Source organism: Python bivittatus, unplaced genomic scaffold (assembly GCF_059951505.1).
Source record: "Python bivittatus isolate LINGU-HERP-01145 unplaced genomic scaffold, Pbiv_v1 ctg000610_np1212, whole genome shotgun sequence".
NCBI lineage: Eukaryota > Metazoa > Chordata > Lepidosauria > Squamata > Pythonidae > Python > Python bivittatus.
The window spans coordinates 8,420,670-8,447,791 of record NW_028277088.1 but is presented as its reverse complement, the minus strand read 5'-3'; the positions used below and the strand labels follow the sequence as shown (position 1 = coordinate 8,447,791).

The 27,122-nt window shown below is 39.7% G+C and overlaps 1 protein-coding gene across 4 annotated transcripts in view; it reads left to right on the top strand.

The window, feature by feature from the left end:
- Positions 1-10,704: 10,704 nt before the first annotated feature.
- Positions 10,705-27,122, top strand: part of LMBR1 (limb development membrane protein 1) — a 60,446-nt gene continuing 44,028 nt past the window's right edge. For 3 of the 4 annotated variants that reach the window (XR_015797824.1, XM_088150591.1, XM_088150590.1), the window contains exons 1-3: positions 10,705-11,020; positions 19,725-19,797; positions 24,323-24,362. Coding sequence is in view for 3 of the 4 variants with exons in the window: in XM_088150591.1 (XP_088006717.1) it covers positions 10,958-11,020; positions 19,725-19,797; positions 24,323-24,362 (176 nt within the window). In the remaining variant the exon portion in view is untranslated. The remainder of the gene's footprint in view (positions 11,021-19,724; positions 19,798-24,322; positions 24,363-27,122) is intronic. The other variant, XM_088150589.1, reaches the window with a different exon arrangement.

Sequence of the window (27,122 nt, the reverse complement as noted above, 5' to 3'; positions counted from 1 at the left end):
ATTCTTGCACTTGATCTTCCTTATTAATGTGTCCTACTGATTCTATGTGCACTGTTAAGTGCAGTCAGCTCAGTCTGATTGTAAGTGATTATATTTTGCCCTTTCAGAAGTCCTACTTAATAGCTGTAATCATTATAGCAGCTTTCCCCAACCTAGAGCTGGGCTGGCTAGGGATTATGAGAAAATCCAACACATCTGGAGGGCTCTGGGTTGGGGATGGCTGGCCCAAACTCCTCCAACTGCAGTATTAATGTAGAAGTAGTTCTTGACATTCCTAACAACCTTCAGCTGGCTTAGCTCCTGGTCTCCTGGGAATCCAGCTAACTGCAGGGTAATAATAGAACAATCAAAAGAGAAATGATAGATAAGTAGAGATGCAAGCACTCAAGAGAAGCCACAGTGTGGTCCACAGGGTGTGATGGGAAATTTAAAGATGGTGGCCACAACAATGTGATTGAAGCTTTACATGTTTTTTACGTGTGTTGCGCACATACATGACTAGAATGTACAACCCAATACTATTCTTTTGTGGCCTTTAGAGCCCTCCCCCAGAACCGGTGGGGGCAAAAGAGTTAGTCTTTCTTTTGCATCTTTTGAGATCTTAGTGAGTTTTAAAAGACAAAATAGGCTTATGAAGTGCTCAACTCTTAAAAGTCCTGAAAACCCTCCCCAGAATAGGACCCAGCCCTGCCAACCTTTGAAATGTAGCTCTCAAAATGCAATCTGGTTGTGATGTCCAAATGGTCTTCCACAATTGCTTGGGATACAAAAGAAACCCTTTAAAGGTGTTCTGTTTCATCCTCAGTAGCCTGCCCAGAAAGTAAACATATTGGAACCACATTCTGAAAATCACATCAAGCTATACTTTTCATTATATATGAAAAAAAGGAGGATGGGTTCCAACAGCCAGAACACTTGTTTATCCACTGCAATTCCAAGCGAGGAAATGCAACTCATTTGCTATCACGGGACTGTAGGTCATGTCCTTGAGCAACATTGAATTCTCAAAGTTTGCTCTGCCAGAAGAGTGAATCTATTCTTTCTTGTTAATGAGACATAAGAGAAAGTGAATGTTTTCTAAAAATGTGAACCTTTATGCTTCAATATAATTATTGACAGAAATCACAGATGTTAAGGTTCTCCCCCTCTTATTATCTGAACACTGAGAGGTATTGAAGTGGCATTAAACTCATGTGAATTTAATTAGGAAGGAGCATTCATGATTTAAGGATTAAGTCTTCCCTCTGTTAATTGTAAAAAAAAAAAGCGATTCAAGATTTCTTGACATTTCTTGCAGGTTTGGTGGGGGGTGGGGCGGGAAGCTTTCATGAACCATGCACGGCCTTTTGTTAAAGAGAAATGGCCAAAAATGATAATGTAAATCTACTGGGGAAAAAATATTTTAGTTAAATGGCTGTATCCCAGAGCTGTTTTTAGAGCAATCCATGTCAATGAGTAATATGTAATGCTGGACATATGCATGCATGCTTTGAGATACAATAGGACACTTTTTCATGTGGAAACTATGTTTAAATAAAATTGGGGGCAAGTTGACAAATTATCATGTGGTACTGTATGGAAGTAAAGCATTTAGCAAAGCCAGCTAAGTGACCTGGGGCCAGTCCCTCTCTCTCAGCCCTAGGAAGGAGGCAAGGGCAAACCACGTCTGAAAAACCTTGCCAAGAAAACTGCAGGGACTTGTCCAGACAGTCTCTGAGAATCGGACACGAGCGAATGGATACCCAAAAAAAAAAAGCATATGTGCCAAGCATTCAAAATACATGTTCTATAGCTCATCAACTAGAGACAAGGAGGAGTTTGATGTTTTCTTAACCCTGATCCTGGGCACATGAAAACCTTTCCATGCCCACCAGCGACCTTGCTAAGATGACTGGAAAAGGCTTGAACTCCAACTTGCTCTCAGCCTGTGGCTTCCCTGATATGAATCTTCCTAGGAAATGCCAGAAGGTTGATCCAGCAATTTAATAACACAGCGCTGATATTTTCTCTCCCCTAATACTTTTATACCATGCTATGCAGCTCTGATTTTATTTTGTTACTCAAAGATAAATCCATTGGATTCAACGACTTCCTAACTGTTATGGTTAGGACTGTTGCTTGTATTTTTGTATTGTTATATTTTTGGGGTATAAACCTCCAGCAGGCTTGGGAATAGGGCGGTATTCAAAGAGAAAGACAGAAACTGCTACATGGAACCAGATGAGTTTGTTTGTTTGCTTATTTTGATTTACATTGCTGCCCCTTTTGCCCAAAAGATTCTGGACAGTGAACAGAATGTAAAATTAAAACAACAATATAAATAACTATAATACAACATCAATCAACATCAGTCAACTATACAACGTCAATCAAAGATATGGCAGCTAAAAATAAAATAACAAAATAACAACAAACTACCTGTGCCTCAAAAACTTCTGGGTAAACATTGTTCCCTTAATGATATTATCCTGTGCGAGCATCCCTGAACTTGAAGGATTTAATTTGAATCAACACATTTAGGATTGTGCTATCAATTCTGTGAAGGGGGCATCCACAGAGTGTGATCATGTTTAATCGTTGTTATCAGGGTCTCCCTGATCTAAATATTGTACTGCCATCTAAAAATGCACATTACTCCCCTTGCTGCTCATCTACTTTATTGGAAGGGTTACTTGCACGAACATTAAGGGTTGGATTTAACATTTTCATTTCCACTGAAGTCAACTGCAAAGTGCATTTTTGCAGGAGCTCCATATCTACTTCATATCACGTATGGTGTCCAGAATCAGGGGACACACGCACTGTTGAGTCAGAAACAACCGTACTTCAGTTCCACTGAAATCCTTTATAAACTGTCCCGACGTCAGGAAATCAGTCCAGACAAAAATTGCAATGTTAAATATGGTAATACGTTCTGGTTGCAGAGTCATATAAAGACTTACATGCATATTCGGTTATGTGTTACCTGTTAACTCATTTCCTAAAAAGGAGTTTGAGTGGGAAATTTTTTTAAGCATGCCACAAAAGCAGAAGCATGAATGATGGGATGCTGAGATGATGGACGCAAATATTCTTTTTTGAATCAAGACCAGAGATTGATTAATCTGTCTGCCTCAGTTGAAAAGGCAATTACCACTATAGCAACTGGCCTCAAAAGATGAGACTTGGAAATAATTGCTTTATAAAAAAATATTTAATGCACAAGATTGGGATGTTGGAGAATATGTCAATTATAATTTGATATAAATGTAAGTTGCTTCTTATTTGGTCAATTACCAAGAGATAATTCTTCCTAAAATGAATAGGACAGTATATTTAAGAATATTCTCATGCACTTAAAAACAATCATGGATTTTTAGAATTTCAAAATCCAATCTTATGTGAAGTGGGCAGCAGCAGAGTGTGATCGTGTCTAATTGTCATCATCAGGGTTTCCCTGATCTAAATGATATTCTTGTCAAACTCAGCTGATGCTTGCATGAAGTTGATTTACAGGGTAAGTTGTTTGAGAAATGATAGACTTCTTCCAGTTTGGTAGTCTTCCTCTAGATGAAGGATTATGGCAATCAAAAGGCACCAGCTTGAGAGGGCTGCTTCATAGATCATTTCCATGGCACCCTTTCTCTCTCCCTCCACGCAAGTGATGAGATAAGCCAAAGCTTGGGAAAGCAAATGCCTTTTAATGAAATTTGTAAGACGGGAATGGTGGTAGCAGATTCCTGATTTTTGACTTCCCTCCAAAGCATTGTGAATTTGGCTATGCAGTTATGTTCATTCATGCCAACCTTGGAATGCTAAGAACAGGCCCAGAACAGGGTAAGCCAACGAGTGTCCCGTTTATCAAGGTAGATTATGCAGCCATTCAGTCACTGCTCTACCTCCCAAACTACAGCAGCTCCTACATTACCAAAAATCCTCTTCCTTCCTCCATACAGAAAGGGGGAATCATAAATGGTAGATCCTTCTATTTATGCTCCGTGTTTGCCATTTGACAAAATCCAACCTAATCCAGCCCCAAGCCCTGAGCTGTTGATATCATGGGTGCCTGAAGGTATCATCCATCTGCATATACATCGCCACTGAAAACTATGATGGTGCACGACACAGTAGTTTTATAGCCAAGCATAGGGTGAGACGAGAGGTCAGGTCAGGTTGTTTTTATCAGGGAAAACAAACTGGGGCAGTTTTTTTTTTTTTTATGTGGATGGTGAAACTTGCTGGAAGGATTGGGGTTTGGTGATAAGGCTGCCTGTGAAATCTGCTAGAAAACTAAAAGATTCAGGCAGCAAGAGATAGGGAGAGGCAAACATTCCTGCAACTGAGAAAATGACCTATCCTGGAGCTCCAAGTGCAAAAATAACAATATGGAACTTTTACTGTATGAATAGGTTTGGCCCATAATGGTATGCCATTTGCATAAAACTCTAGGTTCTTCTCTTTGGCCTTTTAAAAAACCAACCTTCTTGGGTTTCCATGCAACCCGATTCTTAATTCAGCTGTGGAATTTGACGCATGGCCTATACTAAATAGAAAGTTGTAGTTTGGGTATAAACTATTCAAGGAATTGGTTAGTAGTGTATCCATTCTGCAGTATTTTTTGAGAAGGCCTATTCTCTTTTCCCCATCATGACTTGTTTATTTTGTTGCTTAGGGGAAAAGCATGAAATAGACAATTTTTCAAACAGACATTGTGGGCTAATGATCACGATTGGTGGATTCTTGTAAATCAAGGTGCAATTGGAAAGTACAGATATGGTTGACAAGTTGGCTGGTCTACAAGAGTCACCTGACTTCCACGTCCTTCAGAAAACCTCTATTGCTTCTGGAACAGGATATATTTTGAACAGAAACAGTAGGTGAAATACATTGGCATAGAGAATCGAGGTTTGAATAGAATATTGTTAAGGCAGCCACTGTCAGCCTTGCCAGGTAGACCAGACAGGAAACACGACCAGATGAGCTAATTCTATTTTACTCTAGAGCTACATTAACAGAATCTTGCAAGCCTGAAAGTACAATTGTCCCACTGTCTCCTTTACAGCCTGAAAAACCAGGGAGGGTCCCCTCTGAGCCTCTTGCTCCACCCACTATGCAGCTGTGGGCTATGCTGTCTCTTAACTTACCATTCCCTAGGCAACATCTCTTCCCCCATCTCCCAAGGTCCTTCCCACATACCATTACAGCCAATCAATTTTGGCTATGTTGGCTGGAAATTCTGGGAATTGAAATCTAAGATCTTGGAAAAGCTCCTACAAGCATGATCATGTTCAGTGTTATTTGCGATTTTAATAACATGCCAACAACATTGGAGATGACATCCATAGATCATTGTGTTCTAGGGAAGCATGCTGTAACTGCACCACGCCTTCTCCTTCTTCTCTTTCGTTTTCTAAAGTGGATTAAAGTATATTGGATCTCTATGAAATAAAACCTGCACAAAGTTTAGCTTTCCATAATTATAAACCATTAAAACCTAATAACACCCAATAACTGGAAAATTATTCAAGCTGAACACTTCCCAGAATTGCTCACACTAAACAAATTCCATACTTCCACATTAAACATGTGTCTAGATACATTCCAAGCTCATAAACTGTTGGTCAAATGTTTTCAACAGCTCTGCCCAGGAATTCACAATGACTACATTTCCTAAGATTACCCTCATTGCACTTTCAAAAGGTTGTCATTTTAAATTTATAGTAGATTTCTACTGCAATTGTTATTGATGGGGAACTGATGCATCATTTCCATGCAGTGGAAATTCAGAAAAAAGCATGGAAAGGGCCATTCTGTTTCAGGAAATGTACTATAAATCTCATTTTTATGGTACTTGAGGCTCTTACCCTGATGACTTCAGGGTCAATTTCCAAAGGGCTCGTGAAACAGCATCTGCATGTGAAAGCAAGTGCAAAGATTTCTCATTTTTTGGCAAGATGAAAAAAAGAAATGCAAGACAAATCTCGTTTAGAGGTTCTGCAGTTAGAACAGATACACTATAAACACAATTTTAAATTTATGTGAAAACTTTAATGAAACATACTTGAGAAAGAGACACTGACTTTTTTATAAGAAAAAAGTGCCATAAGAGATTCTAAGAGGAGGTAGATTGTAAATAGTAAGTAAGTGGCTTTTGTATTTCCAGAGCTGGGAGGGGAGGCACACACCCTTCCCCGCACCCCTGAGTGCTAAATATAATATTACAGAAATAACACCATTAATTAAAGTATTCAGTCTACAGCTTTCGTGTTGAGACCAACTTTGAACTGCAGAATTAATGGCTGAAATGTGGGACTGAATTTTTGGACTTCCTTAGTTTTTGTCCATCCTCCATGGTTTTTTTCTTTTTGGCAACATCTAATGAAAAAGAAAACCTGAAAGACTACACATGTTTTTGTGCCATTTGGGTTCGGCTGATAAAAGTATTATCCTGCTATAGATCGGATTCTTTTCATGGACCAACACATCTATGATTGCTTTTGACAAATAATCATTCATTTTATTTCCAAAGGAAAGTTTAAATTATATGACACCAATGGCTGGTGTGGGTCTTCCGGGCTGTGTGGCCGTGTTCTGGAAGTTTTGTTTCCTAACATTTCGCCAGCACCTGTGACCGGCATCTTCAGAGTGCAGGAGCACAGACAGGAGCAGTTCTCTCTGTGCCCAGGGTGATGTGACCCTTCTGTGGGTATTTATAGAGATCTGAGGGGGGGGGAAGGGGGGACTTGGGGGGGGCTTGGGTTGCTGAGTGGCTGCTTGTTTTGGTGTCAGCATCTGTGTGTATCTTCCTGGGGATTAGGCAGGGTTTTTTCTTCTATTGAGTTGTTAACGAGTGGCTGCTGGGGGTGATTAGTATGTTCATTGTGTGAACTGTTCACATGTCCTGGTGGTTGAGCTGAGTTCCTTGACCTTTTGCAGGCTGTATTTTTCAGGATTGGTAGCCAGGTTTTGTTGATTTTTAGACTCTCCTCTTTTTTATTGAAACTGTGCTGGTGTTTGTGAATCTCAATGGCTTCCCGGTATAGCCTGGTATAGTGGCTGTTGGTGTTGTCCAGTATCTCTGTGTTTTCAAAAAGGATTTTGTGTCCAGTGTGCCTGAGAGCATGTTCAGCTACTGCAGATTTTTCTGGCTGCTGTAGTCTGCAGTGTCTTTCGTGTTCTTTTATCCTGGTCTGGATGCTGTGTTTTGTGGTCCCGATGTATACTTGCCCGCAAATGCATGGTATGCGGTATACTCCTGCGGCGGTGAGTGGATCCCTTTTGTCTTTTGCTGATTTTAGCACTTCTTGTACTTTTCTGGTGGGTCTGAAGATTGTTTGGAAATTGTGTTTTTCCATCAGTTTTCCCATGCGGTCTGTGACCCCTTTGATGTAGAGCAGAAATACTTTGTTGGTGGGTGGCTGTTTTTCTTCTTCAGTCGCATGTTGCTTTCTTGGTTTGATGGCTCTTTTTATTTCATTCTTGGAGTAGCCATTCGCTTGTAGGACCCAATTTAGGTGGTTAAGTTCAGAGTTTAGGAATTGGGTTTCGCAGATCCAATTGGCACGATCCATGAGGGTTTTGATAATGCCTCTTTTCTGACGTGGGTGGTGGTTGGAGTTTTTGTGTAGGTACCGGTCTGTGTGGGTGGGTTTTCTGTAGACTTTGTGTCCTAATTTGAGGTCTGGTTTGCATATATGACACCAAGTTTCCATTCCTTCTTCAGAACTGAACTTGGTGATCTTAAAAAGCTAAACAGGATCGGATTTGATGAATATTTAGATGGGAAGCCTCCAGGAATTCCTGAGGCTGTAGGCTAGATTAGGAAGTTAAAAAAAAAACTAAAAACTAAAACCCCCCAATATCTTGGAAGAAGGCAATAGTAAATCTTCTATATTGCTGCCAAGAAAGTTTTATGGATGTGTTTGCATCCATTTCTGCATTCTTTTTCAATGACATGAAACAATACACGTTTTAGTTTGTGTGATGGAATATGGCAACGTTCTCTTATATAACTTTTTCTCCCTGTACATAAATGTAGAATGTCAAGAAGAGGACTAGCTGAAAACCTTCTGCCTGATGTGTTAATTTTTGCATATGCTTCTTAAAGTGGTTGCTTTAATATAAGCAATAGGCAAACATCCTGTGGTAATACAATACAATGAATAGACCAGTAGCAACCATAACAAACACGGTTAGGCTTTTATTAAGCAGCAAGACCCAGAAAAAAATAGTTGGGAGGGACCTGAATGGCTTATAGATAGGCTGAGTTAAATTACAGGTCCACCGCCATCTTAAAACGAATGCTTATATAGGAAAATCGTTCTATTTGTTAGGTTACTATCTTCACTAGACATTCCCTTTAGTCTTTAAACCGCAGCTTCTTCCTGCACTAAAATAGGAAACTGCTTTGTGGTGAGTCTGCATCTGTCTTTCCAAACATGATATCCACTATTCTGTACTGCATCTATGTCAATTCCCACCCAGAAATATGAAAAATAAATAGAAAAGGTCCAAAACATCTCTAGAGCACCAGAAACGTTGGTCTCTCTGGATTGTGAATAGCCCAGACTTTTTCAGACTTATATTTTCAGACTTATATTTAATATTTTTTTAACGCAACTTGGAAACTTAAGGGAACCACATCGATGTGCCCGAAGGTTTCCCACATTAGGAATGTGTTTCAAGCAACCAAATCCCAAAACTCTTCAGTACCATGAAGATAACATACTGCAACTTGACCTATTCAAATTATATATTCATGGCATCTTGCTTTATCAAGCTGCAGTTCAAAAAAGTCATATTAATAGTGTCGGTTTGTGTATGTTGTTCGGTTGGTCCTGTTTAGTACTTAGATGGGGGACCATCTGGACAATCCAAGCTGAAGGCTGTCCTGGGAAGTTGGAAAAAGGCAGGAAGGAATTCTTAAGAGAGTCAGTTTGGTGCAGTGGTTAAGGTGCTATTAGACTAGAAATTGGGAGAAGGAGTTCTAGTTCTCTGTGAGCATGGAGGCCTGCTGGGTCACTCTCAGCCCAACCCCCATTAGAAAGCAGTGTTTCTCAACCTTGACAACTTGAAGACGTGTGGACTTCAACTCCCAGAGTTCCCCAGCCAGCCATGCTGGCTGGGGAACTCTGGGAGTTGAAGTCCACACGTCTTCAAGTTGTCAAGGTTGAGAAACACTGTGGTAAGGTTTTTGTTGTGAGGAAAATAGGTGGTGGAAGCATTATGCCCACTGCCTACAAACATAAAGGTAGGATATAACTATAGTAATTTGTGTGCATTGCCAGGAAAACTGCACCAATGTGCCTATTTTACATACTGGGCTAGCAGGCATGTTCAAGCTGCAAATCAACACGCTCCTATATTATGAGGAGCAGCACCATAAATAAACAATGAAAACTGCATCTCTTCTCTAATGCCTGGATTTGCACATCTCCTAGTGGTTGAGTCCAAACACGACATATGCTTCTTTTATGCTACTATTCTGTATGCTACTTTTCTTATTGCACGGACTACTTTTTAGCCTGTTGGAAGAAAAAGTTATCTTACCAAGTCCGTTTCTGAGCCGGGAGTAAAGACACTGACGAATTGCATGAAGTTAGGAGATTTCTTCTTCACCCAAGTGCAGAAGCAATGACAGCAGGCAGTTAGGTGGGCGGCCACGCTGGGCCCCCTCCCCACAGTACCTTATATACCTTCTGTTACATTCAAATCCACGTTAAGATGTCATGACTTTCTGATCCAATCAAAGCCAGTTACCTTGATCCATACTCCTCCCCTTACCCAGGACCCCTTTCTCTGATGCCAAATAAGGTTCTTCCTTTCTGTATGTAAACTAATTTCTATCACCTTGAGTGTTAACAGCCATATGTAAACATACATCCCTAAGAAACAAGGTCAGGACCGCTCATCTTTCTTTGTGAGGGGTCATCTGAACAAGAAGAGTCTATCAGGTCAAGACAGTTTATCTGCTTACATGAGTTGCTGCCTTTCCAGTCAGGAAGAGGCAAACCATGTCAGCAATTAACACATCCTTGAGATTTTGAAAAGTGTTAAAGGTCTCATCCTCAAGAATGCAACCTTTTGATAATCTAAAATACAGTTAACCATACATACAGGAAAGGGAATATTGGCATTTTGCTAGGCCTGCTTTTATTATAAAGATAAATGTTTAAACATCTAAATGTCTTAATATATAAAAATGTCTACATGCCCCAACCTTCTAACAAGCCCACTCAGGGTAGCCTTGACTGAAGATGCGTATAAATTCATAAACAAACACGTGTTTTGTCTGTTTCGGGCTTCGCATTTTACAATCCCCAACCAAGACATATGCTTCTTTTATGCTACTATTCTGTACCCTACATGCATTGACGGTACTGCAAACAGTCGACTGGCTCTTAAAAAAAAGCCGCACTCCCACCTCACGAGCGCGGTCACCTGCGCAACTTCAGCACCCCACTGAGCACCGAAGCTCCGCCTCCGCGCGCCTCGTTCTTTGCCATTGGCCCGTCCTTCCATCGAAGCGTTGGTAACCCCGCCTCGGCGCCCGATCAGCCCCGCCCACTACCAGCAGCGACTCCTCCCCCTTCGGCCCTGTCCAAGTCAGGTGGCCCTAACGCTTGTCAATGTTTGCGCAGGCGCAGTTTCCCGCCTCCCGCGAGGCAGCCGCTGTAGGGCCCGCCCCCTCCGCCGCAGGATGGCCTGACACGCCCCGCGCGAGGGAAGGGGCGGGGCGGCGTCAGAACGTGAGGGCGTCCGCTGGGCAGCCGTTGTTGTTGTCGCCGCTGCCGTCGCCGCCGCCGCCGCCGAGAGTGGCGCGTTCGGCCCGAGCCGCCTCCCGCCCGGCCTGAGGGGGTCCCGAGCGCCAGGCGTTGCCCACCGGCCATGGTCGCTCGCCCGTCGCCTGGGAGGCAGGAGGCGCGGGGGCAGCAGCCGCCATTGCCGGAGGGGGCTGCGCGGCGGGGGCTATGAGAGGATGGACGCGGACGAAGTGACCATCCGCGAGCAAAACTTCCACAGCCAAGTGCGGGAGTACACGGTGCGTAGCCGTCCGGCACGGCGGGCCGCTTCGGCGCTTGCCCGGCCGCCCCGGCGGCTTCGGCGCTGCCCTCCGGATGCTCGTCCGCCCCTTGTCCCCGGGGGAGGCGGGGGCTGCGCTCTACCTGAGCCCCCGGCGACGGCCTGCGCCGGGGCGGGGCGCTTTGGGAGTCACTTTCTTGCCTTTTACACGGACTGTTTGTTTGGCTTTGGCTCTTTCCGGCTTTAAAGGCGCTTTCTCTCCTCCCCGCCCCCCCTTTAAGAAAACAGATTTACCGCTTTTATAAAGTGTTTCTTTTTTTTTTTTTTTTACCCTGGCAGTTAATAATGTAATGTTTGCCCTTGTACATTGGTTGTGAAGGCAGAATGCAATAAGAATGGGATTACAAGGTCTTTTTGTTCTTCTAGCTTCTGCAGGTCAAGATGTCCATTTCCAAGCTCTTTTGAGCCCTGGGAAACCTCATTCCCCGCGAGAAGCAGTCAAAACATAGAGTTTAATAGTTTTACACTTTATAATTGAACCAGGCCCTCTCTGGAGTGGGGGACCACTGTCTTCTCAGGCCAGTTAGCAGTGTATTTCTGAGTCTACTAGATGTGGACAACAGGCATCATGGAAAATATTTTCAGTGATGTTCTTACTATTGATAGACATTTGGCTCACAAACATCAATTTTGTAATCATTACCCTTTTGCTCTGCCACAAGCAGCAGACCTTTGAACCAAAATTATGTGGTGCATGCTGTATCATCCTCTCAAAATAATTGTAAATTATGGGAAATCTATATAGTACCAGGAGTGGGGAATACAGACCACCAGATATTGTTAGATTGCAAATATTATGCCAAATTAAGAAAATTATATATGCGTAACTTCATTAAAATATAACCCATGTTAGCCATAAAGAGCATCCATGGATCCTCATATTAGATGTTACTTTGTACTATTTTTATCTGAATATCATAAGAACTGCATTTCATGAGTTTTTTACATTCTCTTGGGTGATTTGGGAGGGAAGGGACTGAGGACTCTGAAAGCTTGTGAGAATTGGTGCAGTTTTGAAAAGAAGCACCTGGTTCCTGAAAAGTTTGCTGAACCCTGGCTTAATTTAGTATCTATTTTTCATCTTGCTATTGAACTGCCTTATAATGTCAAGTCATCCTGATTTGAATATGGAGAATTTCTGAACATCATTTTACTGGAGAATTTCTGGTCATCATTTTACCTTAATCCTACTATAAAAATACATGGTGCACAGATTCTCCTTCTGGTACTATGGCTATGGCTAACAGTAGCCTTCTGTTCCCCCATTATGCCTCTAGTAAATGCATTTCCTTGTCTGCATAGGATACCATTGTTTTGCACATTTCTCTTCTCACCTAAAAGGGAAGTATATATAGTAGTTGTAATCCACTTTTCTTTTTACTATATTTATTTATAAAAGTACATGCTGCTTTTATATTGTATACTAGCATTTACTGAACTTCCTGAATTTTAGTAAAAATCCTAACCCAGTATGTTACTCATTACAGGTAGTTCTGCTTAAGAATGATAATTGGAACTGGCAACTCCATTGCTGAGCGACACAGTCGTAAAGTGCAATGTCATATGACTGTGCCAATTTACAACAGCAGTTGCAGCAGTTCCAGTTGTCATTGTTAGGTGAATCCTGCATGGTCACAGCATCCCATGGTCACGTGATCACCATTTCCAGCGATCTGTTGGCTTCCCCATTGACGTTGCTTGTCAGAAGCTGGCACTGAAGATAACATATGGTGATCACGTGACTGTGGGATGATGCAACCATTGTAATTTTGAGCTGGTTGCCAAGTGCCCAAATCACAATCATGTGATTGTGGGGATGCTATGACGGCCACAACTATGAGGACCCATCGTAAGTCCCCCTTGTTCACGACTGTTGTAACTTTGAACAGTTGCTGAATGAGTGGTCATTCAACGAGGACTACCTGTATACGACACTGGTTTTCTTTTAATGGTGTGACAGTCAAGTCCAAATGTACATAATTTGTCCATCTCCCTGATAGTATGATATCATATGCCCTAAATCAACCAGTGCCCTAATTCCTGTGCATTTTGAGACTTCATTTTCTACTGTTCCTCCTGCTACATAATGTCAGATAATGTTATAGTGAATTACTCTGACTGGTTTGTGTCATCCGACTTTGCATTGTTTCACAATGCATACATACTGGATTACATAATCTTTTAAACAGCTATTTGAGATTTGTCTAATTCATGCTGTCATTTTTTGCCATATCTTGTAAAAGGGAGAATATGTATTGCTTCTCAATGGACACGTTTGCATAGCCTGAATTCAGCTGGAGCTATGCATCTCCCCATTAGGTGAAACACTAAGTGAGCAATAAAAATGGAATTTTGAGCAAATGGTACTTCTGCTTTTTATTTACATAAATGTCTAAAGTCACTCTGGTTTTATATTTAGTAGGCTGTGCTTCCTCTCCTATTACTTAGTTCCTTTTAATGTATTCTTATGCGATACCTGTTATCATTTTCTCCAGGATGATCTGTCTCCAACCTGGTTCTTCCAACAGTGTACCCATCGCTGCTGAACATGAGTCCATCCACCTTGCTGTTGGTCATTCTCTTCTTCTCTCTCCTTCTACTTAGCATTATAGACTTCTCCAGAGCTAGGTGTTTGTGTAATATGTCCTAAGTATGGTAACTTGAGCATGGTCATTTGTGCCTTGAATGAGAACTCTGGGTTGATTTGTTCAATGATCCATTTGTTTTCTTAGTTATCCGTAATGTTCTCAGGAGCCTTCTCCAAAACCAAAATTCTGTGTCAGTACTGTTTGTATCTTGCTTCTTTAAAGTCTAACTTTCACTTCCATACAGTGTCACAAGAGAAACCGTTCCCTGCATGATTTTGATCTATGTAGGTATAGACTCATCCCACATCTGATTATCTTTTCCAAGGCATTGTGGCTACTCTATCCAGTGCTAGTCTGCAGTATATTTCTTGACGGCTGGTTCCTTTACTATTGCAAGTCAATTCTAAAAGGCAAAACTATCCATCATTTTAATATCTTCACTGTCAATTCTAAGGCTGGTTGCTGTACCTGTTGGTATTAGTTTGGTCTTCTTTTTATTTAATTGCCCATTGTCCCATTTTTTTCATTACCTCCTTGACTTTCATTACTAGAGGTTACAGATCATTTGCATTTTCAGTTATCGGGGTAGCATCATCAGTGTAGCAGAGATTATTCACGTTTGTTCCTCCAATTTTAAAAGCACAGTCATCTTGTTCCAGTCCAGCTTCCCTCAATATATTCTGCATATAAATTGAATAAATATGGGGAGAGTATACAGTCATGTCTCACTCCTTAGCCAAGATGGAGCCAGTCTGTTTCACCATGTTCTGATCATACTGTGGCTTCCTGTTCTTTGTATAGGTTTTGCATAAGGAAGATGGTCTGGGATTCCCACATTCTATGGCTTGACATGGTTGATGCAATCAAAAGCCTTTTCATAATCAGTGAAGCACATATTCACTTCTTTTGGGTATTCTTTGGCTTTCTCAATTATCCATTGTGCATCAGCAATAATGTCTTTTGTTCTTTGGCCTTTTCTAAAGCCAGCTTGAACATCTGGCATCGTCCTTTCCATATAAAGCTCTAATGTGTTAGTTGATCCAAGGCATTATTTTGCTAGCATGTGAAATTAAGGATATTGTATGATCGTTTGCATACTCTGTTGAGTCTTCTTTCTTTGGTGCTAGTATGTAGGCTGATCTCTTCCAATGTGTTGGGCACTGTATCATTCTCCAAATTTGCTGGTATAGCTGCTTGCCATATTTCTGTAGATATTCCATCAATTTCTATAGCTTTCCAACTTGGTAATGATTGGAGTACTGAAGTTGACATATCTGCTGTATAAAATTTCAGTATTCAGGTAGTCTTCAACTTACGACCATTTGTTCAGTTCAAAGTTACGATGGTGTTGAAAAAGGAGACTTACGACCGGTCCTTGTAGTTTCAGCCGTCCCAGCACCCTGGCAGTCATGTGATCACCATTTGCAACCTTCCATGCTGGCTTCCCCAGAAAGTCAAAGGGGAAGCTGGCAGGGAAGATTGTAAGTCGCTGGGGTAAGTCTCACCTACCTGCACATCCTCCTCCAGCCCCTCTGCACTTGCACCATGCTGGCCACTCGTGCACCACCCGCGCACCCTCCCCAACCTGTGTGGTGCCTCTTGCACACCTTCCCCTCACGCAGCTTCCCTGACCTGTGCAGTGACTCTTGCGTACCCTCCCTGACCCTCCCCCACACCCTGCCCATCCCCTCCGGGCAGCAGCCACTTACTTGCCTGCAGGCCTGGGACTTGCAACTTCCTGCCGGCTTCTCCACTAACTTTGGTTGTGGGAAGCTTGCAGGAGGTTGCCTTGCCTAATGATGGTGAGATTCAGTTAACAACTTAATGGCAACTAGGACTGCAGGAATTGCTGTCGTTAAGTGATGTGGTCACACTTTACGACTGCATAGCTTAGTGATGGAAATTCCGGTCCCAATTGCCGTCATAAGTCAAGGACCATCTGTACTGTTTCTATCTTTGTTGAATTGTCTTAGAATCAGTTACTGTCTGTCCATTGGTATCCTTTAGTATAACAATTTGAGGTTGGAACCTCTTTCTGAATTTGGAGATCATTTGGAAGACTTTCCTTGTTTTTAATGTCTATTTCCATCTTCAGTGACTTTACAGCTGTCTAAAATTCTGTGTTAAGTTCCTTCCTGAGATATTTATTTTTCCTGGTTTTTGCTTCTCTTCTCAGCAATTTCCACTCTTGTTCTGACATCCGGTTTGCTTTCTCTTTCTTGGTCTTTGGCAATCTCTCTTCAGATCCATCCTTAGCAACTTTGATTTCATTCCACAGTTCCTCTAGTCCCCTGTTCATGAGATTCAGATCTTCAAAGCGATTCCTGATGTTCTCCTTGGACATTCTTCCTATATTGCTGCTGTCCAGTGTTGGAGCCTCTTTGTTTTAGCTGGGCAGAGAGTATGACTTCATGCTTAGGTGACTCTGCTGAGTTTATATACTGTTGGCATGCATGCATCCCAGGACCCCTGGGGATCGTGAGGCAGCACAGCAGGCCTTGTGGTGGACTGTCGTTTTGCCATGTCATAAATCCCATTGGCAGGATTGATGCAGTTCTGTTGCATTCATTTTTTAATTAATATTTGATTTATTTCAAATTTGTAGCAGACTAGATTTATTCAAATTGAGGTGTAAGTTAATAATACCTAGTGGTTCTCTTCTATGAATTAATCTGAATTTAACTGTTTTTTTCTGTTGTCCTTAATACTCCAAATTCAAATGCTAAGAATTTCAAATTTAAAATCAATTAAAAGGCAATTATGTATGTATCTTCTCATGCATTTGTCATCACACCTTGTTCTTTGTTTAGATTCACATACCTTGCCTCGTCCAGACCCTTTCTGCTGTTGTATTCTGCATGATGGATGAGTCAGTCTAACTTAAAATCTGGGTTAATATCAAACAACTGTTAGCATGTTCTTATCTGCAAAACATGCAGTAAAGTGCTCCATTGTGGTTGATCTTTTTACTCTCTCTGGGTGGTTTGTATATTTTAATTTTTTAATAATTTTTTCATTTTTAATGCTGACTTTTTATATTTTTATAATGATTGTTTTTTATATATTTGTTGTTTTATTGATTTTTGTACGCCACCCAGAGTCACTTCTTGTGAGATGGGCGGCCATATAAATGTGATTAATAAATAAAAATAAAAATAAATAGGAAAATATATCCAGAGAACCATCTCATACATCTTTTAATGGAATTATAAATTTCAAATATAGAACTGGTTCTTAGATAATTAGATGTTAAGTGATTAATGAAACAGATGGACCAAATCTCTTTAGCAATTTGAAAGTCTTGTGCATTTTTAAATAATGCATATTTCTTATCATATCAACGTGCAGTTGCCTTAAAGCTTCATATGAGAAAGCTAGAATATATAGGTAGCCTTTCTGAACCTGATACCTTTCAGATGTTTTGAAACTACAGTTCTCAGCCAGCATGAAAGGCATTAATGAGAAATTCGCTTTTAAAATAATACCATCAAATATCCATATATAAAAGGAAATGCATGTGAAATGGAAGAACAAAGAAAAGTCACACTCAGAATTGAAATTACTGAAGTTTGTCTAGCTCAGTTACTGCATTTTAACGATTGATTGATTGATTGATTTCTAAGGCTGCCCACTTGCCAAATAACTCTGGGTGGCTTACTGAATTAAAAGGAATAAAAAACAAGCATTACATTAAAAAGTGACCATGCTGAGGAGGAAGGTCAATCTAAAACACCATATATATCTGATGATAAGCAGGGCCATATCCCATCCTAGCCCAGAGCCTATGAGAAGACCCAGGTCTTCTTAAAAGCCAACAGAGTTTGCACCATATGGATCTTGGGTGGGAGGGTACTACTGTAAAAGGCAGGCTTAGTAACAGACAAGGCATGCCTTCTGGGTCCAATAGGATGGCATTGCTTAACTGACAGGAAACTGAGCAAACTCAGGGAGGCAGTGAAGGACAGGAAGGCCTGGCGCGATATGGTTCATGGGGTCACGAAGAGTCGGACACGACTTAAAGACTAAACAACAACAAAGAGCATGATAACTCTATCTGATCTTACAGGATGGGCAGAAACAATTGGGGAGTCTTGCAAAATAGTGGTGTTACATAGTTGTACTGAGATGTGTCTATAACAACTGATATTGCTGCATTCTGGACTGCTTGTAGCTTTTGAGGGCAGCCCCAGGTAAAGTAATTTAGCAATGAGATGACTAAAGTGTCAGTGATTGAGAGAAAGGCCTCCCAATCCAAGAATGAGTCTTACAACATAAATGTGGGTAAAGATTCTTTTGTCCCCAGCTGCCACCTGCTCTTCAAATCTGTCCAGTAGACCTCCAAATTGCCCACCAAGTCTGGAGGGATGCTACCCCATCCAAGATTAAGTTGGAAGTTCCCTGGAATTGGGTAGTCCATGCACCTGCAGCCACTCAAACTTCAGACCCCAACAGCCTTCAAATGATATTACAGGACCTTGACAGCATCATTTGCCAGTTTGAGGTTAAGATGTATAACTGGGTATCATCAGTAGTTGATGATACTAGACTCTGTGCTGATGAATAACTTAATCAAAATGTTAAATAGGAGTGGTAAGAGCCTTGGATTTACTCTCTCTCTGCTACCAACACTGAGTGGAACTGAACCACGGAGATAACAGGAGAAGCACTGCAATACCGTGTCCCCAGCCCCACCTCCCTTATAGCTGGTCCAGAAGGACACCATGTTTGATAGTACTGAAAGCTGCTGAGAAATCAAGAAGGACCAGGATAGTCTACAGAAAAGACAAGCATATTTATATTAAATCATATTAATTTAATTTGGAATGCAGGAGTACATTTGTTGGTGTACATTGAAAAAAATAGTTCCAGAATTAAATGTAATACTGTTTCTAGTCAAGCTGAACTTGACAAGCCAGTGTTAATTCAGAAAGTTGTTAGAAGACCATAACTGTAGTTTCCACCTATGTTACATAAAAATGCTATTTTTGAGTATAAATTAACAAGGGACATAATCTTTAAAGACATTTTCATAACTTTTGCTTGAGGAAAGAGTTAGGTTTTTCTGGGAAGCCCTGACATAGGGCATCCTTATTTGGTTGTAAAGTCAAAGACAGAAAACATTGCTTTATTTACTCCTTCATTATATCACTGCCCTATTAGTACTATAGCTCTTAATACTTGGGTAGAATTATAGATTCATAATGTTAGAAAGGGCCACTTAGGTTATATTCAATGACTTGGTCAATGCGGAAATACAAATTAAAACATTAGTAAGATAAGGTTTATCCCAAAAGAGTCATTTGGGAATCTGGTAGCGTAAAGCCAATAAAACAAATAAATAAACATAGGCAGTCAATAAGGATAGTTATTGTTAGGATAAGGATAGGATAAGAATCGAAACTGTCTTTCTATAACTGAAGACCATTATTTCATGTCCTTGACTCTGGAATAATTGGAACAAATTGCTTCTGTTGTGATACCATGTCAGATACTTGAAAGGTGCTTTCATATCCCCTCCCCTCTCCCCCCATAATTTTTCCTCAAGGCTAATTATGATCAGTTCTCTCAGTTTCTTCTCATAGGTCTTACGTTTTCACTCCTTTGATTATCGTTTCTGAGGTTTTTTTTAATTTGCATCTCTTTCAGTTTGATTGACTTCTTCTTAAAGTGAGGTGTCCAGAAATAGGTCCATTACTTGAGGTGAGATCTGACCAGTGTAGAATATAGTAGAAGTCTTACTTTGCATGATTCTTAACTTATACCTCTATTGATGCAGCATAATATTACTTTTATGTTTTTGGCAGCCATATCATATTGCTGATTCATATTCAACTTGTGATAAACTTCAGTTCCAATGCTTTTGGCATGGATTATTTTGATGTCTTTTTCCCATGTGAAATAGTACGTTACTAAGAGAAGTACTAAGAAGAGCTGTAGAAATAGCAATAATAAAGCAAACTTTTCATTTTGATTATGTGGTCTACAGTAGGCTTTTTTATTTGTATTATAATTTGTTCCATTTTAATATTTTCAGAAATTAAATTGTTGCTTCAACTATGAAACTTTCTCTTTCAGATCTGTTTTCTTTTGTTTGCGATACTGTATATTGTTTCCTACTTCATTATCAGAAGATACAAGAGGAAAGGAGGTAACTGGTTTCCTATTTATATATTTTCTATAGTAAATGATAATAAATAAGCTGGAAAGTGTTCTGGGAAGGATGCATATCTGTTTATGCAGTAAGTATTTTACCATAATTGCATTCGACCAGAGAGCTTGACCAAATCAAATTGCATAATCACTTTCCTATCTTTTTCCAATTTGCATTTATTTCATTATGAGCCCTTTCAGCCTATCGAGTTTTTTTTTTAAATATGTTTTTTTGAAATATGGTTGCTGGGAAACCACATTGGGGAAATGCTGCTGTCTTTATGTCCTGCTTGTGCATATCCCAGTGGGGTTAGAGTAGATCTGTTTTTCTTAAGTATTTCCTTTATATACTTTAGTTTAAGTTATAACTTCAGACATGGCTTAAGTGTCATTTATAAGTAATCTACTAGTCCCACCATCAGGGATTCACTATTCCTGAAAATTCCTATTAACTTCCAAGTTCCTGTTTGAAATGGGGGATGAATTCTGTACTTTTAAAAAATATCTTTGAGAGAAAAAGTAGAAGCCAGAAAGCCTTTTCAGTAGATACTCAATCTGTTCCACTCTTTCTACCTCCCTGGCCTATGTTGGGAGATTGAACTGGGATGGCCATGGCACATCCACCTACAAAGGTTCTTTTTGCATGTACGTTTATGGTAGGCAAGTTGCATATGATTTTGTTAGCACCCTACTGTGGCTGGGATCAAACTTTTTGCTCCAGTGTTTTAGGGGTTAAGAAGTGAAATCATACCTTATTGTCAGTCCTATGAGGTAGAACAAGAAGCTGACTCCACAGGCATTTCCTGATTCTACTGGAAGACTAGAACCATACTTTATTGATATAGGCTATAATAATAGAATCATGCAAGTCTACCTGTGTTTTCCCTTCCCTCCCTGTTACACCCCAGGGAGTCAGGGTGGGTCAGTCTGAGTCTCTTATATTCTTCTGCCCTGGGCTTAATGCATGCTTCTTCTGCACCTGTTGTCCTAATGGCTTCTGGCTGCCTTCTTCAAGCTCTTTTCATTGGCTTGCTACATGTATGCCTTGTGCTTAAATCATCCAGTTTACCTTTAAAAAAATCTCTTAACTCTCCTAAGAGTAGGCTGGTTTTCTCCGTTTGGAGAGAATTTTAAAGACAAAATAAGTACTTAAGGCACCCATTACATCTTGTATAACTCCCCCAAATTCCTAACCTTCCCCAGGCTAAAAATGTTAATCTCAGCCACTCCAGTTAGGTCATGTCGTCACTAGCCACACCTTTGGCAGTTCTCAGAGGTCGAAAGCATTTTTAAAAAGTGTGACTTTCTAGTTGCAAAAATATTGTGCATACCCATTCTAGGGTTGGACAAAGCAATTGAACTTGTTATTTCTCCTAGGCCAGGATAGGGCCTTGGAATCCATTGTACCATTCTAAACAGCTGTTATGATTCAGGGTGTTTTCCCCAATGTCTCTGCCCCCCCCCCCCCGTGTTGCTGTTGGCCACTTCAGAGGGATTTCGTACTGTAAGTGAGAAGGGCTTGAGAGCTCTTCTTGCCATGTTAAAAAAACCCCTGTATTTTCAAGATATCACACTAAAGGGAACACCCATTCTTGCTCTATTGCTTCTTTGCACCAATGTAACCTTATCTTGTATAGAACAGCTAAACTGTAGCTTGCTATCCATGAGTTGTTGTTGTTCAGTCGTTAAGTTATGTCCGACTCTTCATGACCCCATGAACCCTATCGCGCCAGGCCTTCCTGTCCTTCACTGCCTCCCTGAGTTTGCTCAGTTTCATGCTCATTGCTTCAGTGATGCTATCTAACCATCTCATCCTCTGCCGTCCCCTTCTCCTTTTGCCTTCAATCTTTCCCAGCATCAGGGTCTTTTCCAAAGAATCCTCTCTTCGCATTAGGTGACCAAAGTATTTGAGCTTGAGCTTCATTATCAATCCTTCCGATGAGCAGTCAGGGTTGATTTCCTTTAGGATTGACTGGTTTGGCCTCCTAGCAGTTCAAGGGACTCCTAAGAGTCTTCTCCAGCACCACAGTTCAAAGGCATCAATTCTTTGGCGCTCAGCCTTCTTTATGGTCCAGCTCTCACAGCCATACATTACTACTAGGAAAACCATAGCTTTGATTATGCGGATCTTTGTCGGCAAGGTGACGTCTCTGCTTTTTAATATGCTATCTAGGTTTGCCATAGCTTTCCTCCCAAGAAGCAAGCGTCTTTTAATTTCATGGCTGCAGTCTCCGTCTGCAGTGATCTTGGAGCCCAAATAAATGAAGTCTGTTACTGCTTCCATTTCTACCCCTTCTGTTTGGCAGGAATTAATGGGTCCAGATGCCATGATCTTAGTTTTTTTAATGTTGAGTTTCAAGCCAGCTTTCGCACTCTCCTCTTTCACCCTCATCAAGAGGCTCTTTAGTTCTTCTTCACTTTCTGCCATTAGGGTGGTATCGTCTGCATATCTGAGGTTGTTGATGATTCTCCCTGCAATCTTAATTCCGGCTTGTGATTCTTCCAGCCTGGCATTTCTCATGATGTACTCTGCATATAGGTTAAATAAGCAGAGTGACAGTATACAGCCTTGTCGTACACCTTTCCCTATTTTGAACCAATCGGTTGTTCCGTGACTGGTTCTAACTGTTGCTTCTTGGCCTGCATACAGATTTCTCAGGAGACAGGTAAGGTGGTCTGGTACCCCCATCTCTTTAAGAATTTGCCACAGTTTGTTGTGATCCACACAATTGAAGGCTTTTGAGCATTTTTTTATTTTATTTTTTTTATTTATTATTTTGAGTCCATGAGTAGTACTGAGTATTTGTGCATGGGCTAACGTGTCACGTGGCGATTTGGCATGCTCACGTTCCATCTGTACTTACCCTGGGCCATTTCTTCTCTAGCTTTCTTTTCCACTCTAGGCATGGTTTGAAGATGTACCTCAGCACTGAGCAACTGTGTGTTCCTTAGTTTCTCATCACCCTCACAGCTCATGTACTTTTTTCCAAACAGATGAAAACGATTTTTGATGTTATGCAGTGTGAAAAGAAGGGCTGCTCCAGCTGTCTGTCTGAATGTCCCTTGCACTTTAGCTGACTGCTTGAGTGTCCCTTTCAGCCCCAGGTAACTGGGGCTAAGGGATAATCTTGCATTGGAGGATGAAATATGCATAGCTAAGTGATTCTTTTTTGATGCTGCAAATTTCTTTTATCTGGAGAGACTTTGTATCTGGTAAGAAATAAGCTGAGTTGCAAAGTTAGTGCTTTAGGTAACTTGATTTTATGGTTGTTTGCAGTTGAGTACTGTATCTGTAGGTATTCATACATTTTAAAGAGTAAGTTTAGCCTTTTCTGGTCACTAGAGGCAGGATGCTTTATTCTGTCGAATGACCAATACTCTATGAAAAGAGCACAAATTAATCAGGGAAGCATCATAATCAATTATCTCTTTAGATCGGACCCATGACCAGCCCACAAATGTTGCTTTTGAATACTATAGGGGAGTTATAGGATATAATCTAATAGTGTCCCAGAACCAGCTTATAGGTAGTAATCCAGACTGTAGTCTTCTTTGATTTGTTAAATGGAGAGGTTGTGCTGTACTTTCCCTGGCAGCTGTCCAGCTGCTCTGGCTGTTGAAAAGAAGGCCGAGATTTTTGTGTCATAGTGCCACCTAGCTACCAAACTACTTCCAGATGCCTTGTTTATATCGTATGAATAGTTGCATGAGTATGATCCCGCTGGTACAAATAAGACTTCAGAACAGCTAATGTAGTTTATAGCTACATGAATATATTAATATATTTTAAAGAATTTAATATTAAAGTCTTGTCTATTTAAATGTATTTTTCCTTCTTCATTACGTTAGAGGCATGCCTTATTTTCTAAGTGTCTTCACAAGCATATGTTTTTTTCCACCCACGTATGTGAGATTTACATACAGATGCACGATTTTGAATATTTGCTGTTGGATATTGAATATTTCAATTTGCTGGATTAGAAGCAGTGACAATAAATCAGGATGGACTTGAATATTATCTGCCTGTTCTTTCAGTTGGATGTGAATTAAAACATGCATTTCCATTTCCATTTTGGTGCATCTAATGTGTAACTAACTGTTGCTCTGTGGTGATGACTGTTTCTAAGTTCTGATAACAACATCTTTTAATTCTGTTTTTATGGCTCTTATATTCTCTTTATTATGTTATTGACCAATGAAATCTAAGTTATACTCCAGTACTTTAGGGTAAGCAGCTTGCAATTCCATCTCTAAGTCTTCAAGCAAAGAACACTTTAATGCAAGCATTAGTAGAACACTAGGTTGGTGAAGACTGCATAGTCTCTTGAAAGATAATTGCTACCCCCCTTTCCTGAATTTGAGATTTGTGAAAGAACAGTCTAAGATTAGGATGAAAGATAAGCGCACTTTGCATTTTGATCATGCTACAATTTCTCTTTATCAGTTGCTATTAGACAAGAAGTAAAACACTTAGCAATAGTCATGGCACTAAAATGTAATCTAAAATATGTATTTTTTTTCAGATGAGCAAGAGGATGAAGATGCTATTGTCAATAGAATTTCGTATGTATATCTTCACTTTCCCAATATATTTCAGCACTATGCAAATATAGAAACTCAAGAAGAAGAACTTCCTGTTTTATGATTCAGGGTGATAAGCATTGGTGATTGTAGTAATGCTGAAATTTTATACTGTTTGGAAAGCATTTCTAAACAAATTATAATATTAACATGTAGCTCTATTTTGCTCACATTTATGTGTGAACAAAATAGCTATATGAGGACAACATATGAAGATAGTTTATTCTTTCTTTATAGGTTACATCCAGATTTAGTCATGCTTAGGGCAAAGTTATTGAAAACAATGTGACTACAGTAGTTTTCAATGAGTGAGTTCTAAGTATGATGCAAACTGTCTTCTTTAAAACGTTAAAATGCTTAGAATATGGAATCCACTTCTAAAATAATTAGCATTTATTGATTTTATATAAATAAATCATTTTTTATCCTAGCACTTTAGTGCTTACACATCACTGAAGGTAGATAACAATTGCAATGAAAATAATGTAACAGTTAAAAGAAAAATAGATGCAACCATTAAAATAGGGCATTAAATCAACTGAAATGAATAAAAAGATATCTAACAAATAGTGAAAGATCATTAGATGCCAGTCTGGTCTCTTGGAGACATATTCAGCTGAAAATTCACTTCTATACATTGTTATCTAAGTATTGTTTTTTAAAAAATAGTGTTGAACTATGCATAGTTCTTTGGAAATTACATTTACATGATCAGTAATGTAAAAGGTAGACGATGGTGTTCAGTTATTTATTTTTAACTATAATTAGTAATGTGTAGACTATAATATTTAGTTGTTTATTCTTAATTATTATTTTATTAAACCCTAAGTTATATTACATTTATGCACAAAAACATTTTGGTGATTGGATAGGGAACTGGTCATCCTATTCTTCAGATTAGTAACTGGTATTATGTTGTTATACCTCTCAAAATAACCCTCTGGGTCAAGACTTTAAGCATGCAGTTATTTCCCTGCTATTTGCAGGGCAGTCTGTATTGTGAGAATGTGAGGAACATGTGTGAATGGATATTTAGTTAAGCGTAATATGATAATGCATTATCCTGATGGATTATTAATGGATTATTATTAATTATTAACATTGCTTTTTGAAAGATTTGTTTTAACTGCACTGGGTATGACTGCAGTTCTACTATATTCTTAAATTTGTCAACTTTTATATGCTAGCTGTAGCAAAAACACTAATTTAGAGAACATGATTATATACCCTTCTGAAAATGAGTGAGACTTCATTTGGTAATACACAGAATCAAATATATAACATGAGGTTGATAATGTAAGATTTTTTCCCCTGTTTTATAAAAATGAAAGCATTTCTATAATCGCTTTATGCCAGTGTTGTCCAAACTTGGCCACTTTAAGATGAGTGGACTTCAACTCCCAGAATTCCCCAGTCAGCATGGCTGGCTAGGGAATTCTGGGAGTTGAAGTCCACTCATCTTAAAGTGGCCAAGTTTGGACAACACTACTTTATGCAAACTGGAGACAGTGAGTAAGACATTGTAAATCAAAACTATTGGCAACTAGGGAGAATAGCTACCTTCTTACTTGCCATTTGTGACAGCTGATCTATCACGGTCATTACCTTTCATTGCAAGTACAAGTAGGTTTTTCTGTAAAGTTGAATCTATGAAAACTATTTCCTTTTCTGAACAAGATAATTTTTTTCCTTGACTATTACGAGAATTGGCTTTTCTCTCTTTCATGTGACTAATCTTTTAAATGTCATTCTGTTTATTACCCTAAACCCAAAACTTAAAGCTTACTGTGGAAATTTAAAAATCTACCTCTTTCTTGCAATCAGTTTTTCATAATGGAATATTTAATAAGGTATTTTTATTTTATGGATTCCATTATTCCTCGATCTGAAACTTCCATGAAATGCCTTGGTTACATACATGCCTAAGTACATATTTATCATCTACTCCCTTTCAGGTAAGCAATGTTATGCAGAGCACAGAAAATGAGTAAGAGATAGTTAGCCAAAGAAATTCAAGGCATAAGAAAAGAAAAGATGATTAAAACAAGCATATGCCAAAATTATTCATGATACTTCTCCATATCTTTCTGTCCTTTCAAACCCTCCTTGCTTCCACCACCTCCACATACCCCTTCAGATACTCTCTTTTGTTCTTTAAACTTCTCTTTCATCAGTTCTCTTCAGCCATGACTTTCTCAGGCTTCCCCTTCCTCTTGACTCATCAGTTCTTCTTTTATGTATTTGTTTTGCAATTTGATCCTCCTTCATTCTCTCTATTTGACCACACCACTTCAATGTACTTCTTTTGTACTGGTCACTCATTTTTGTATTCAACCCACACTCAGTCAGCACCTGATAATTCTCAACCCTTTATCATCTTGTATTAACACAGACTTAAGTACTCAGTTCCCACTGCATTCACTTTACTTTGCTTCCCCTGAAATACACAGCTCTCACTTCCATGTGGTAAAAGGGGCAGAAGCATGCTCCTATATACAGCCATTTTAGTTTTTTCCAACAAATATTCATTCTTTGAACCAACAATGCACTATCCACTAGCTTTCTGCCAGCATTTGCACATCTTAAAGCCTCTCCATCTGTCTTCCTGTCTTTAATAAACATTCTACCAAGATACACTAAATTATCTATTTGCTCTAGTTTTTGTCATTAATAAGTAACTGGCAATCATTAATTCCTTTGATACGTATCATACAGTCAATCTGATTTTTAGTGCAAAAGGTA